This window comes from Pelodiscus sinensis, chromosome 5 (assembly GCF_052426305.1).
Source record: "Pelodiscus sinensis isolate ZL-2025 chromosome 5, ASM5242630v1, whole genome shotgun sequence".
NCBI lineage: Eukaryota > Metazoa > Chordata > Testudines > Trionychidae > Pelodiscus > Pelodiscus sinensis.
The window spans coordinates 124,531,963-124,547,812 of NC_143056.1; the positions used below are offsets into that span (position 1 = coordinate 124,531,963).

General features: G+C 50.6%; 1 protein-coding gene across 1 annotated transcript in view; it reads left to right on the forward strand.

Moving 5' to 3' along the window:
- Window positions 1-3,419: 3,419 nt before the first annotated feature.
- The window catches only part of ANO9 (anoctamin 9), a 47,535-nt gene continuing 35,104 nt past the window's right edge, over window positions 3,420-15,850 (forward strand). Inside the window, exons 1-3 of the mRNA XM_006131649.5 lie at window positions 3,420-3,853; window positions 13,506-13,568; window positions 14,022-14,138. Coding sequence (XP_006131711.3) covers window positions 3,848-3,853; window positions 13,506-13,568; window positions 14,022-14,138 — 186 coding nt within the window. The 5' untranslated portion in view covers window positions 3,420-3,847. The remainder of the gene's footprint in view (window positions 3,854-13,505; window positions 13,569-14,021; window positions 14,139-15,850) is intronic.

Here is a 15,850-nt window from a genome sequence, read left to right on the forward strand (position 1 = left end):
TGGCCTGGGAGAGGTGTGTGCAGAGTTGTCCCATCCATAGGATGGTTTGGGGCCAACGTCAAGGGCACGGATCTGTCAGGGGGCCCCACAGCAGCCACCCCAATTGTCCCATGGATGGGATGGTTGCCCACACTCAGGTTAGTCCGCGGGACCCTTGGCAAGCTGGGGCTGGCAGCGGTGGTCAGACTCCCCTGCACTCACTGGAGTGGCAGGAGCCAGGGAAAGTGGAGCAACTGGGCCAGTCTGGAAGAAGGCGGAGGAGTGAAAAAGAAGTTGCTGGGTCACTCTGCTTCCCTGCAACTCCTGCTGCCATGGTGAGTGTGTGTGTGGAGGGTGGGGGCTGACCTTGCTGCCAACCTGCACTAGCCTCCCCCCCAAGTAATCCCCAAGACCGTGCCCCTTGGGAGAGGGGGCTTGAGGGAAGGGATTCAATGAGACGGGGAGAGGCGTAGTGGGGCTAGACCAAGGGGCTGGTCTTGGGGGAAGGGTACAGTCACCTACCCCAGAGTTGCAGGAGCTCATATGCCAGCAAGCCTGATTGTGGAACTGCCTGGGCCATAAAGGGCCCACAAGCTGTGAGTTTGAGACCCCTTCTCTACAGTGAGAGGTGCCAATGTAAGACAGATGGACTCAAAGGGGTTTTTTATTATTTTGTTTTTCTTGAAACAACCTGACACCTGTTGAGTTTTATCAACACCCCCATTTGCATTCTTGATGTACTGCACAGTAGAGCAAGTATGTGTGTGTCTACAGTGGCAAACCTGTGTCCTATAGACATGCAGAGCAGGAGGTGACTGGCAGCGCCCTTGCAAGAGAATACACTCGTGCTAGCCCTTTGACATAGGAACATGCTGGAAGGGGACTGGAGTCCCTTGTTAAAATTCTGCTATTAAACTGTAAGGAGCAGTTGGAATGATTTCCCTGCCTCTCATGGGTTACTGGAAAATCAATGGGTCACAAAAATACTTCTGATGAGGAAATGCATTGCCTACAGAATGCAATAGACTACGGCAAGCTATTTCGAAAGTAAGACATTTTCCCAGGCAAGACATCCCCATCCCTTCCACCTGAGACCTTGCCGGTTCAGCAACCTCCCAACCCCAGCCATGAAGCCTGATCCTTCCAGGAGGCCAGGGAACATAGACAATTTGGGGAAGGCAATTCCTTCCCTTGCCTACATTACACACTGCCCATGGGTAGGGGCCACTGTTGGTAAAGACAGGGGAGCACTAGGCAGAACCAGCAGGAGATGAATCAGGAATGCCAGAAGCATCTAAGAGTAGTAGCTTGGATTTGCCAGCAGCTTTCTGATTGTTTTTGATCGAAGTTCCATGTAAACTTAAACCCCCACTGCTTTTCACAGGCTAGAGGAGGAACGTTTTGTGGGAGCCTCTTGTTACAATATTGTCAGCATGTTCAGATGTGACTACACGCGTTGAGAACGATTGCTTTAAACTGCCCTGGATAGCATATCAAATGAAATCTGAAGGCCTACAGTAGGAAGCAGCCAGATTGTCAGCCTAGCTATGTCAAGGTGATCAGAGCTTCAGAGACATGGGGAGCAACAGGAGATTTCCACAGCTTTTAAGGTCTGTAATTTCTCACCTTACTCCAAATAGTCCCATAAAAAAAAACCCACACAGAAAGCCAGATTCTCAACTAGCACCAACCCGCAAAAGCCCACTCAGTTCAATGAGCACTATGCCGATGTAAATCAACTGAGAATCAGGCCCACGAGCCATACACTAAAAAGAGCTGTCAAAATGTGCTGCTTTTCCCCGTGTCCCCAGCTGCAGCTCTGGGGTTTGTGTTCTGATGCATGCCAACAGGCTGCAGCTTTGGTGGTCGCCCAGCTGCCTGTTGATGGTGGAGCTTCGGAAACATTTTTGACATGTTACTTTGTAATTTCCCTCTTGAGAAAGTGAGCAGATATTATGAGCTTTTCTTGTGTAAAATTTTTACACAAGGTAAGACAGATTTATTTGGGGTTTGCAGGCCCGTATGCATCCCCAGGGTTCTCCAAGTCAGCATGCTTCAGCCAGTCAGGGGAAGGCAGGAGTGATGCACTGCCTAAGCTTCCCTTCCCTCCTGCTCTGGCCAGCCAGGGGAAGGCTGGGGCTGATTTCCCTGCTTACTTGGGGGACCATGGAGGGTGCATTCACACCTTTGCAGTCCACATTTCCAAACAAAATCACACACACACGCCAGAAATTCCTGCATACGGGCCTGGCTTGAAGGTTGGTGTCCTGAGTGCTGAATCCTGAGAGCTGAGATGGTTCAGTGTCTGTGTTGCTCTGCAGGGGAGTGGTAACTCCAACTCTGTGCCTAGTCTGGGGGAAACCAGAGGATCTGGCACAGTAGGACAAGATAATGGGGATCCCTAGAGAGCAGGAAGGCATGATCAGCACAGCAGGGGACAACCCTCAGGGGACTTCTGTGATTCAACCCCCCACAACCCTTTTCCCCTCTGCCCAGGGCTGGTCCTAACCAATTGGTGGCCCTGGGCCACCATCCGGCTTGCCAGATGTTTTCAGAAACATACCAGACAAAAGAAAAGGGTCAGGGAGTAAGACCAGCTCTGTCGGCGCCCCCTTGAAAATGGCAGCCTCGGGTGAACCCTCGTCTTGCCCACCCTTAAGACTGGCTCTGCCTCTGCCCTCCCTTGCAGCTGGAAGCAGCTCCAATCCCTTCTCTGCTGCACCACCCTGAAAGGCTGTTGCTGTCCACCTTCTTGTGTGAACCCTGGCAGAAACCTGTGTGGAGGGGCTTATGTGAGCCCCCTGGTACTGCCCGGGGAAGATATGGTGCCTGGTATCAGGAGAGGTGAGTCCAGCCTGGGGGCCCAGCCAGGCGTGGAGGGCAGAGAAGGTCAGATAGGGAGGGTCCATTCAGGCAGTCACCTCTCACCCCCCCCCACCTTGTAAGAGAGGGGTGTGTGTGTGTGTCCCCACTGTGTAAGAGAGGTGTGTGTGTGAGACCTCTCTGGAGGATAGGGGGGTATGTGTGTGACCTCTATGGGGGTAGGAGTGTGTGTGTGTGACCTCTCTTGGGGGTAGAGGTGTATGTACGTGTGTGTCCTCTGTGGGGGTAGGAGTGTGTGTGTGATCTCTATAGGGGTAGGTGTGTGTGTATGTGTGTGTGTGTGTGTCCGTCCTCTCTGGGGATAGGGGTGTGTGTGTGACCTCTCTAGGGGTAGGAGTGTATGTGTCCTCTTTGGGGGTAGGGGTGTGTGTGTGATCTCTATAGGGGTAGGTGTGTGTGTGTGTGTGTGTATCCGTTCTCTCTGGGGATAGGGGTGTGTGTGTGACCTCTCTAGGGGTAGGGGTGTATGTGTCCTCTTTGGGGGTAGGGGTGCATATGTGTGTGTGACCTCGCTGTGAGGTAGGTGTGTGTGTGTGTCCTCTCTGGGGGTAGAGGTATGTGTGTAACCCCACTCCCTGTGAAACCCTAAAGCCCACCCCAAGACTGGGGCCACTTTGGAAGAGGCAGGCGGGCCCATGAGCCCAGGGCTCCGGTGTAACGACAGAAACACTAACTTCTCCATCGCAAAAACGGAGAGTTTCACTTTCTGTCGCTACACCGGCCTAAGGCAGCCACCCGCCGGCGAGCGCCACTCCCCGGACTCAGCGCCCCAGCAGGTGAGGGCGCGGGTGCGGGGACAGCGCCCTTCCTGTGCCAGAAGCCGCCGCCGCAGCAGGCTCCTGCCGGGCCGGGAGGAGGAAGCGCCTCAGTCCGGTGGAAGCGGAGCCCTGGGACGCTTCTGAGCCCGAGGAGGGGGCAGCAGCAGCAGCAGCAGCGCCCGGGAGGGGCCGATCTCGGGGGAGAGCGGCTGGTTCTGCTCCCCACCATGCAGGTAAGAAGGCGACACTGCTCAGCGCCTGTCCAACCCAGGCACCTAAGTGAAGTCTGAACCGATTCTCATTCGCGCTTCAGACGCCGTGTAAACAGCGCGATCCTCTTTGGAACGCGCTCCGCAAACCGAGCCTGCCTTCGCCGCGGGAAACCGACTCAGTCGGGGTCATGGCCATTTCAACGATCTCCCCTGGCATCTGCCCCAGTTGGCTCTGCAAAGTGCTTACAGCCGCCGCTTCGGTTCAAATGACGTGTACTTCTGTGTACTGGGGGGGAGGGAGGGTGTCAAATCAAGAAAGGAGAGATGGGAAGCAACTATTTGACGATGGAGAAATAATTTTCATTGAAACTTGGACTCAGATCTTCTGAAGGGCTCTGCCGATTTCTGTGGAGAGTCACTTTTTTTTTTTTTTTACATCAGCTAAGAGGCTCTTAAGCTTTGACAATTAGAGGTTTTGAAGAAAGAAAGAAATCAGGCATTGATTTTCCTGAGTCCAAACAGGATTCTTGGAATCTCCCGGGAAGGCCGGAGTGAATAGGAAATATAGGCATGTATTTTGTGTCAATTCAGTTCAAGTTTCCTGCCAGATTGGAATGTCTGTAGGCTGAGCAGAGAATCTGTGGAGATGAGCTGCTTGTTGCAAATGGTTCCTGAAGATCAGATAGATATATGAATGCTCATTGTGGTAGGTCTCCAAACAGCTGCGTTAACCCTATGGGGGTGGAACCTTTTTTGGGTCCAGGGCTGCTGACCCACAGAAAAATCAGTCAGGGAGCCCACACAAGTGAGAGGCAAAACAAACAAACCAACAAACCCCACCTCACTGATGTGGCCCCCAACTGAGAAGCAGAAAGACCCTCCCCACATTCCTCATACACACCAGAGCCTAGGGGGTCCCATGCTAGTATATTTTGTGTGCGCCAGCCCCATGCGGGGCTCCCAAATGCTAGGGTGGAGCCTCAAGCCTGGCAGGCTGGATCCTGGCAAGCCGAGGGCCAAATTTGGCCCCCAAGCCTTAGGTTCCCCACCTCTGCCCTATAGACTTCACTCAAGTGAATAACTCTCGTGAACAGTCCCATAGCCCTACTCACAGGCGCTTTGTGGCCTATAGCAATGATTCTCAAACCACGGGACGTGACCCAGTACTGAGTCATAGGGCACTGGGTTGGTTTTGCTCATGAAAGCTCATGAGTCTCTATATTTTGATTAGTGTCTAAGGTGCCACAGGACCACTTGTTCCACATGTGAGGGTTCAGCCTGAGATGCTTTAGGACTCTCTGGAGGGGGCTTGTGCAGGCTAAAGCTAAAAGTGTGGCAAGGAGACATAGGTGCTGGAACTAGAGGTGAGGGAGGGGTGCTGCAGCACCCCCTGGCTCGAAGTGGTTTCCATTATATACAGGATTTACAGCTTGGCACAACAGCTGCCAGCACCCCCTCTAGAGGGGGATGACATGTTTCCTCACCTGGCTTCTCTCACCTGGTGGAGCTGATTACCTGCTCTCCCAATATGGGGCAGGGAAGAGATGGGATAACTTGTCAGTTAAAGGCAAAAATTAGGGGCTGACATTTTACACAGACCATAGCCAATTCAGAGACATAATTGCCACAGTCACCCTAATTCAGCCTCCTTGGCTGCGCACAAGGCCAGCTCTGTGGTCCTTCTCTGGCTGCCTTGTGCTGTTCCAGACACACTTTGCAGCCCTAGAATTAGTTTAACCAACTCTTGAGGATTCCCCTGGGCAAGGACTATACCTGGTGGAGTAGAGCTATGTAGTAGCTCCCCGGATGTATTTTGTCCTAAAATTGGACTTCCAGTGATGTCCAGGGAAAGGATTATAGCAGCCCCTTAGCCAGGCAGCACAAGTTAGAACAACCCGAAGGCTGCCGTGACTTGTGCTGGAGATCCAGGCTGGTGCAGGATAGCAGTGTTCCTTGTAAGCTGGGTGCTTGGGTGGCCCCCAAGAGAGATTCAGGTGCCACCCAACTAATTAGCAGAGCACCCACCGCCTACTACAGCCAGCAGCATGTGTTTCTAGAGGTGGTGCACATGTCTTGGTGCACATAACAAAATTTATTCAGCCCATGAACGTAAAAAAATTAGAACACTTCAGTATGTGGTGCTTATAGCCACCTTTGTGTTTGCCTTGGTCTTGTGCTAGGCAGAGCTTGGCTGAAATAGGAGGCATTGGGAAGACATTTTTCCTATGAATCAGCCAGTTCCCAAGAAGCTCAGGTGCAGTGTTAGTGAATAGTTTTCAGCAATCTGGGTTTAATTTGTTCATATATTTTTTTATCTGCCAGGTATGGAGTTCTCTTTAATGCCATTGAATATGCATGTGTGCACTGTGACCAAGTTATGGTTGCTGTGGAAACAATAATGAACACTCCCCATAGAGCAATAGGCAGGAAGTAGGTGTTAAATGGAGGAGGGCAAAAAGCAGCGTGGAAAAGAGGATTGTTGGGACCCTGGAGGGGGCATGTTGGAGACAAAGTACAAGGCACCAGCCAGTAGGGTGGTGCCTCTACAACTTAATTCTTCCCACAGTCTTCCCTAGCTGGCTATTCCCAGCTCATCTGTTCTGGCTGGCAGTGCGGCTGGAGTTAGCCCCGGAGGACACATCACATTTTATTTGCTATTTAATGGTTATTTCTAAACTGATTGACATTGGCGGGAAACGGATGCCTGGGGCATTTCCCACTCTGGCTGCCTGAAAGACGGGTTGGAAAACACAGGTCTGCCTGAAGCAGGGAGGAGTGTAAATGACCTGGAGAAGTTCCCTGGTCCAGTCCTGGTAATGTAAAGCTGTTCTCTGCTGCTACCCTTCCCGTTTGGCTCTGGGAAAGCAAGCTGATTGGAGTAGTGCTGGCTGTACGCAGGGCTGTGCCATTACAACCATGTCTACCCTGTGAAGGTCTGGTGAGGAAAGTGCTGCCAACATGCAACAGTCACCAAAACTGAATATCGGTCACACCAGTTTTTCTCCTTCCCACGGTCGACATTTAGTGGCCACATTGCTAGCTCCCTGTGGACAGACAGAGCAAAGCACCGTGGGTAAGCATCCCACAGTGCAGTGTTGTGGGAAGGCGGAGCTGATCCCTGCGTTTCTTGGGATTCCCTCATAGACATAGCCTTAGAATACGTCTCACATAGACAAGGGCCAGAAGAAGGGGATGGGAGAGAACCAGATAGGGTGAGCCTTAGAGAGGCAACAGGCCAGATGCACCAGGGCACTTTCAAATGGTGTGAAGCCACTATCATGCTCCTGTGCCACCCTATTTCTTGTCTGGCAGAACAGAAGAAGCAGAGTGGTGCAGAGCAGCCTGAGGATCAGAGAGGCACAAAGAGGGCTTGAAGCCCCTCTCATACTTCCCTTGTGTGTCTGCATTTTCTAGAAGTTGAAGTGGAGGGTGGGATCATGTCAGCTCTGTTCCCAGCTGGGCCACAGACTACCTGTATGGCCTAACAGAGGGGTGCAGTAGCAATTTCAGAGCTCCACGGGCTCTGTGTCAACACTGTGGGAAGACAGGAGGTGGGGGAGGGAGGGTGGGGCTTTCAAGCCAGTAAATGCTGGGGATGGGCACATATCTGGTTATAGTCAGGTAGTGCCCTCTTGTCTACTCCCCACATACTGGAGCATCAGCTGTGTTCCCGGGCACTGGCTCAGTTAAGAATCTGCGACTGTGGATATGGGGGGCAGACAAGTTCTTCTGGTTCTAGCGCACAGGCTGAAAGCTACTTATACAAGCAAGTTGTGATGTAAGATTCCAGGCTCCAATCACTCACGGGGAGACCAGGAAGTTAGAGAGCATTGACAAATTAAAAACTGAAAGTCTCATATGGAATAAAAGAAGGAACGTCAGTCTTTGTACAGTCGAAACCTCCCTTCTATTCAGCTGAGCTGGGTCACATATCTGATCATTGGCAACTTGAATTGTTTGCACATGGATCCCAGTTGTGAGTGACGGTAGCAGCAGGCAAATCTGCTGGCCCATACTCATTGTGAGAACAGATATTACAGATCTGTAATTAGTCCAGCAGAAGCCACTGGGTCTGAACCTCGTTAATTTGCTGGATGTGTAACAAGCCACCACGGTTTAGCAATTGCTGACAGTAACGGTGAGCGACAGCCTTTGATGGATATGTTTCACTGCTGGGTCTGCACTCCTCGCTGTCAGACTAATGCCTCCTCTCTGACTGGCTCCCTCAGCCCTTTGAGTCTTAGTCTCTGGGTGCTCTTTCAATGCTGATGTTGTGACAAATGAGCCGCTCAGCATACACAAGAGATATCAGCAGAAGCCAGGCCAAGCCTTTCATGTCAATGGAGCTGCCCTTGCTCATACCAAGTCTGGATTTGGTCCACACATTTTTGCGGACGCATTCCTCAAAGTATCAATAGTTCAGGAAAAGGCGAAGTTCTTCTCCTTACCATGGTGTGATCATGCTGAGGCTAGTGGGATTGCAATGGTGCATGTGAGAGCAGATTTAGACTCTCAGGCTATGTTTGGACTGGCATGATTTTGCGGAAATACTTTTAACGGAAACATTTTTCCGTTAAACGTATTTCCGCAAAAGAGCATCTAGATTGGCAAGGATGCTTTTGCCAATCTAGACGCGCTTTTGCGCAAGAAAGCTCCAATGGCCATTTTAGCCATCGGGCTTTCTTGCGCAAAAAATTAAGGTGCCTGTCTGCATTGGCCCTCTTGCGCAAGTATTCTTGTGCAAGAGGGCTTATCCCTGAGCGGGAGCATGAAAGTGTTTGTGCAAGAAGCACTGATTTTGTACATTACAAAGTCAGTGCTCTTGCACAAATTCAAGCGGCCAGTGTAGACAGCTGGCAAGTTTTTGCGCAAAAGCATTGCTTTTGCACAAAATCTTGCCAGTCTAGACGCACCCACAGTGTAATAGAGAGTCGTAAGGCCCATCAGAAAGAGTGCAGGGCCTGAGAAATAGGTCTGACCCAAAGTCCCCAGTTCGGAACATTCTGGGGGAAGTTCTGAATCCAGATCAGAATGTAACAAGTAAGTAAGTGGCTTCTAACTTTATATACACTGACCCCAAGCCCTAGATCAGTGGCTCTCAAAGTGTGGTCTGTGCCCATCTTGCAGGTAGGCTGCAGGCTCAGAGCTTGCCCCCTCCAGCTGTGGGGAGCCCCCACTGGCACTCCAGCCCTGCAGCCCCCCATGTGAGGTTGGAGCGCCAGCACTGGCTTCCCGCTGTGGGAGAGGGAGCTTCGTGGGCTGGATCTGGCTTGTGGGGGAAGGAAGTGACTCCATGTGCTCCCGCTCTCCCTGGCTAGGGAAGAGCAGTGCAGGAAACCACTTGCCTGGAGGCTTTCACTGCTGCTCCTATTGGCCAGAATCACGGCCAATGGGAGTAGTGAGGAATGGTGTCTGGGAGCAAAGGGAGGCACAGAGCCAGGTAAGTGCCCCTATCCCCCTTGTGTCCAGATCCCACACCCCCCATCTGCTCATGCACGTCTTCCCACTGAGACCTTGCACCCTCCCACCGACTCCCTACACCCACCCCGCTCCACCCCTCCCTCTCACCCACATCTCCCCACCCTCAGCCTGCTCCTGTGCCCTACCTTTCCCATCAGACCCCACATCCCACCCCCTCTGGCACCCAGTCCATCATCATGGGTGGTTCACAGAAAGGTCTGTATTGAGTGGGGTGGGCCATAGGTCAAAAAGTCTGAGACCCACTGCCCTAGATCTAAACCCTGCTGAAACTTGGACCACTGGAAATTCAGATCTGAATTTTGCCATCTGAGCCCCTTTCTAGTTAAGAGCCCCTTGGCCATACTCCTATCAAACGAGCTTTGGTCCACTGCAGCAGTAGTGCGTATGGAGTAAAGAATATCTGTATCACTGAGCTGTAAGACACTGGCTGAACATGCAGCCCGTCTTGGTTAATCTGCTCCTCTTGTATTTCCTGCACACTTCCAGAAGTGACACTGCTTTTGAAGACACTGAATGTAAAACAAATGTACTTTGCATTGGAAGGCATGAATGTGATTGATTGAGTTTACCTCTGAACTGATTCATCCCCTGCTATCCCTAATTAGGGATTTGAATAGTGATGCTTAAATTACTCTGCAGAGGACGCTGAGCAAATACCTGTTTTTCTGCCAAGCATGTTGTTAGTGCTGTCACTTGTCAATACTTCACAGTGCCTTTCAGAGACGGGTCATTGACTCTTAATGCTGAAGCGGTGTAGTCAGCAATCTGCCTGTTCTGCTAGATCCCATTGCTTATTACTTTCACAACTTAAAATAAACAGCAAGGACTGTCTAGCTGCACAGGGTTGTTGACTCAGTGAGAAGAGAGCCTTAACCCTGCCACTGTGCTCAGAAGTTTGTTTGCAGATTTCCTTTTGCACATCACAGATAATACGTACCTCACTTTTTAGCCTTGTGTCTTGCATGCAGACCAGTTCCTCATGTCTTGCTGTGAACAAGCACATGCCCATGGAACTTGACCTGTTTACAGCAGCTGAAAATTTGGCCTGAAGTCTGAGCACCACTCCTATTTTCAAGTGCCTGTAAGTCAAAGGGATGGGTGAAGTTTGCTGAAATAATGAGATGTTAGATGAATCGGATCTACTAGGGGCAAAAGTCTTCTCTCAGACCAGGGTGGCAGTACTCAGCCTGGGCATACTGCTCTCTGTACAGGCCTGATCCAAAGCCCAACGGAGGGCAAGGAGACTCTTTTCAATTCCTCTGAGGGGTTTTGGATCAGGCTGCACATCTCACAGAGAGGTCTACTGTGAATTTCTTCTCGCCGCACCAGCCTGGGGCGGTTGTGGAATCTCCATTACTGGAGATATTTAAGAGCAGGCTGGATAGACATCTATCAGGGATGATCTAGACCAGTGTTTCTTAAATTTCTTCAGATGGAGGAGCACCAAACAATAATTGTTTTTATGAGGAACACCAAGGACTTTTTTTTTTTACGCTCAACAAAAAGAGAGTCCGGGGAAAAGTTATTGAGGGGGGGAAAAAAAGTCAGAGGAAAGTTAATGGGGGGGGGAGGGGGAAGTTGCCTGTCCCTTTAAGGGTGGCCATTTTGAACTCTGTTGGTCTCCATGTCACACCTCCGACTGCCTCGTGGCACACTGGTGTACCACGGAACACAGTTTAAGAAACACTGCTCTAGACGGTACTTGGTCCCGCCCTGAGGGCAGGCGACTGAACCTGATGATCTCTCCAGGTCCCTCCCAGTTCTATAATTCTATGCAGAAGTCCAGCAGATCAGAAAGGAGAATTTTTCCTTTCCTCTTTGGAACAAGTGATCACAGATTTTCTCCAAGGTTGGCCCGGGGCCCTTATCAGAAAGGAGCCACATGAGCCTTAGACTGGGCTTCACTCTGTTCTTTCCTAGAGATTTACAATGATCTTTCCAACTTGACTGAAGACAAATGCCTTTCCTCTGGCTGCACACTCTCTTTCTCCCTTCCAGCTACTAAGAGCAGCAACACTCAAACACTCTTTGCATCCACATTTCCTATGGCCACGGGCAAACCCAGGCTGGGCTCTCTCTCTCCAACCTCACATCTAAGCTGTCTGCCCAGCCTGAAACACTGTCCCAGTGACCATGCTGAGGCTGTACTGGAAAACAAAGGTAGGGCACTAAAAAACACGGATGGTTGCAAGGGTCCACATGCTGTTAGAAGACATCTGGGGCCAGAGCTTCATCAGGTATGCATTGGCATAGTTCATTTGAAGCAAACAGAAAACAGCTGATTCACACCAGCTGAGGAACCAGCTGTTCCTTTCCTCATTTGCCCAGGTTGCCCCAGGAGGGGCTGCATCTCCACACCCCTGCTGGCCTTTTCAACATTATTCAAGAGTTAGTTAATGAGCTGTCATGGTTTTCACTTTCCCTGCTGTGTAGACTCATAAATATCTCAGGACAGAAGAAGCAAGAGCCCTTGGTAGCGTATGCTAATCATCACACTATTACCTAGGAGTGCTTGGAGCTGGTTCTCTTTTCCCTAGAGACAAAGAGGTGCTGAATGCTTGCAGTCTTGAAGGGAGCTGACAAATGTAAAGTCTACAGGACAGAGCACACACAGTGTGAGTGACTGTTTCTACTACTGGTCACTAGCCCCTGAAACTACTCTTCCCCACCCTCCAGAGGCATTAAATATATGAGCATACTTAGCCTCTCTGCAGTGCTCAATGCTTCAGGAAGTTCTGTGCAGCCACGAGCTCCTCTTCCTCATCATTACACCCCTGTGGTGTGGGAAAATAATATTGCAGTTGAGAGAAAATGTGAAGTGACTTCCTCCAGGCCAGCTGCCGGTCAGTGCCAGAGAGCTAGTAATAAGACTCAGAGGGGTAGCCATGTTAGTCTGAATCTACAAAAGCAGCAAGAAGTCCTGTGGTACCTTATAGATTAACTGAAGTGTTGAAGCATAAGCTTTCATGGGCAAAGACCAACTTCGTCAGATGCATCCTTTATCTCCTAATTTGTACTCCGGGCTATATTCCTTCCTCCCCCTGACTACCACATAGGATGTGACCGAATTAAAGCCGAGCCTTTAAGGTCAACTATATCCCCAATCCCACCTGTACAACCTGATTGTCTTCAGATTATGCCCAGTCATTGCTTCCAAGGGCTTTTTTCTGCATATGTTGAAAGTGGCAAGCAACTCTCTTGATACACACACAGGAGGAGAATCCACCTCACTCCTCTCTCTCAGCTGGGCAGGGCTAACAAAGAAGAAACAAATCAGCAGGCATATTGGAAATACACACAGTCAGCTGATCTGCTGGGGAAAACCCTGCCCTCTCTTACCCAACCAGGGTTTGAGGAGAAGTGAGCTTTCTGCAGTGTTTGAAGAGGCTCATGCACAAAGGGCAATCTAAGACCTCTTTGTCTCCCCAAGCACTCTGTAACCACTGCCTGCCTGTAACCCTTGTCCCTCTTTCTCTTCTCCCCCTCAGCCAACAAGAGACTGAACCAAAGACAGAAATATAAATAGCTCCTCCCTTGCCTCTCTGCTTTGTTTCTATATACCGTAGTTTAATTAGATCCCATGTGTTCCAATAGCACCTCTATGCAATCAGCTCCTCACTCTCTCCTGATCTTTTCCCCTCCAGTTCAATCACATGTCTCTGCCAGCTTCTCACACATGCCCTCCTGTACCTTGGCTTATACTTCCTGGGCAGGCCCTGAAATACTTCCCAGCTGGATTTTTTTTCTCTGGAGTTGCAGTTCAGATATATTATTTGTTCTTCCCTTCCTATCTTAAGCTAAAGTATAGTGCTGCTGGGTGATCTTAACCAGCTCCTGCAGTGTCTCATTTTGGGAAGCTGTTAGTGTAAACTCTTTGTGGTGTCTGCAAAGTTCTCAGGATGGAAGACTCTGTCCCTTGGTAAGATGTTATTTCGGTGGTTAAGGGAGAGGGGCCCTCACTAAGCTACAATATGGAATGAAACCCTGGATACCTGCTCTTCCCAAGAGGAACTAGTTCAGTTTCTCATTGAAGAGGTGCCCCTCCCTTACTCACAGCAGAAGGAGGCGGGTCCTCCCCCAGGAGATCTTGGTTACTATGGGGACATTTCCTGTATTCCCACAGTCCTGAGATGATGTCAGTCCATGGAATGCTTCATGTCCCTCCTTTTTTCATTCTCTCCCTCTCCACTAGGATGAAATTATGCTGCCTCTTTGGAGAGATGCTCCCTCAGAACACTTGGAGACCTTGATTCCGGTAAGTTACAGCTTCCCCAGCTGGTGCTGCAGCAGCATTTAAATTCAAGCTGTGGTGTGGGACCTCCCCACAACCCATGTGACCTCAAATTGCAAATCCCACCACAATCTGATTATTTCTCCCTCTCTGCTCCCTTAGTGCTGATAAAGTCCCCCCGGGTGTCCTCTCCAGTCCTGGGAGAGAGCCCCCGTCCTGACATCCTGCTTTGGCTTTGCAGACAAAGTATCCAGTAATCCCAGCAACAATGGGAGCCTCCTCACAAGCCAGTTGGAGTGTGTGTGTGGGGGGGATGTTGCTTCCTCACCTGTTCCCACTGGGAAGGAATCCTTAGGGGCCTGCTAGACTGGCCTGCTGAGATGGAGTCTGGCCTCTGCACCCAGGGAGGCAGCTGTAAGGATCTGCTTTTCAATGCCACTGCTAGCTGATTTCATTGGGCTGTTTTTCTTTGGCCAGAACCAAATGCAGTGGGACTTTGTCCTAGTATGCGACAAACACAAGCCTGGCAGCAAGAAGGATGATAAGAGGAAGGAATTCTTGGAAGAGTTGAAGAACAAAGGCTTTCAGCTCAAGGTGAGATTAACTAGGGGAGGATAGATCACCGGATACATGGGATTCCTGGCTGAGCCACATCACTCAGCCCCCTTCTTGCTGTGAGCTATTGCATCCCAGAACCCAGGAAAGATCTATGGGTATGTCTACACTGCCACCCTAGTTCGAACTAGGGTGGCTAATGTAGTCATTCGAACTTGCAAATGAAGCCCGGGATTTAAATATCCCCGGCTTTATTTGCATGTTCCTGGGCGCCGTCATTTTTAAATGCCCGGGTAGTTCTAACTACCTGCCCGCGGCTAAAGCTCTTAATTCGAACTACCTAGCCCATGCCACGTGTAGCCACGGGCAGGTAGTTCGAACTACCCGGGCATTTAAAAATGGCGGTGCCCGGGAACATGCAAATAAAGCCGGGGATATTTAAATCCCGGGCTTCATTTGCAAGTTCGAATGACTACATTAGCCACCCTAGTTCGAATGAGGGTGGCTAGTGTAGACATACCCTATGAGATCATCCAGTGCTGGATTGCTCCTGGCACTGGCAGCACGTTCTCCTGGTCTGTGGCCAATCTAGTGGCCAAAGACCCAAGTGGTGGGGCTTCCAACGCTTCCCTCGGGGAGATGTTTCTGCAGATGGACCTCGTCCTGAGGAAACTTGTGAATGTTGAGCCCACTTGTGTGTCTTCTCTCTACCTATTTTCATCCCCTTACTCTAGGCTTAGCTGCTCCTGGGTTGTCTTATGTAATCTTCATAGAGCATGTGCCAGTTCCCAGTGCTACAAGGCAGCTGTGTGGCGGCCCCCATGGAGGGATTTGGGGGATTTGGCTGAGGGAGTGCAAGGGAAATAGCCCGCATGAAAGACTCACAAAAGCTTCCCTTCCCCTCTTGCCCTTGAGCTGGCCAGGTCATGGTTCCTCCCCCAGCCCCGTTCTTTCTTTTAAAACATCAAAGGAAAGCCCATCGTGTTATCACAGTCCCACATCCCGATGGTGCGTGTCACAAAGTGTAATCGGCCTGTTCAGAGCTGCAGACGGGAGGCTCCGCCTAAAATGATTTCCAGCCAGATGTTGTGCAATTTTCTTCTGATCATCTGTCCCCGGCAGCCTAGACCCTCCTCCGCCTGTAAGCTGAGCCACCGGCTGGGTTTATAACTCTACAGGTAGAAAGCCAAAGCTTCAGCTGATCTAAAAGTCCCCACAGTTCCGCTGTGATCTACAGGGCTGCATTGACTTAGCTGAGGATCTAGCCTGTACTTAGGCAGTTCCAGGGCTCCTCGCCATGCAGACCACGGGACACCACCAGAGGCTTCCTTCTTGGAGTGACAATTCAGGGTTCCGTCTCCACAGTTCTAAGGCTCTTGGGTGCTCACTCCCATCAAACATATGTGGGGCTTGGTTCCCTGCATAAGGCAAGACTTTCCTTTTGTGCTTGTTAGTGCGCAGTAAGCTCCTCCATATGAGATGGGCTAGCTTGGCCCCATTCTGGTCGCAGCAGTGGTTGAGGGCATAAGGAAGGCAATTCACAGCTGTATAATAATTTGTTCCTAGCTTTCTCAGCAATCTGTTGCCTTGCTGTTCATTCAAAGCTGAGTTTTTTCCTCCAGGAAATCGTAGTGCGGCCACCTTTTCCAGAGATGAAGACAATTCGGCCTCCTTGATCATTCAGTCCTGGGCTTTCCCTCTTTCCCAACCCTTTCTCACCAGTGGACCCTGTGATCCTGTTCTGGATAGAC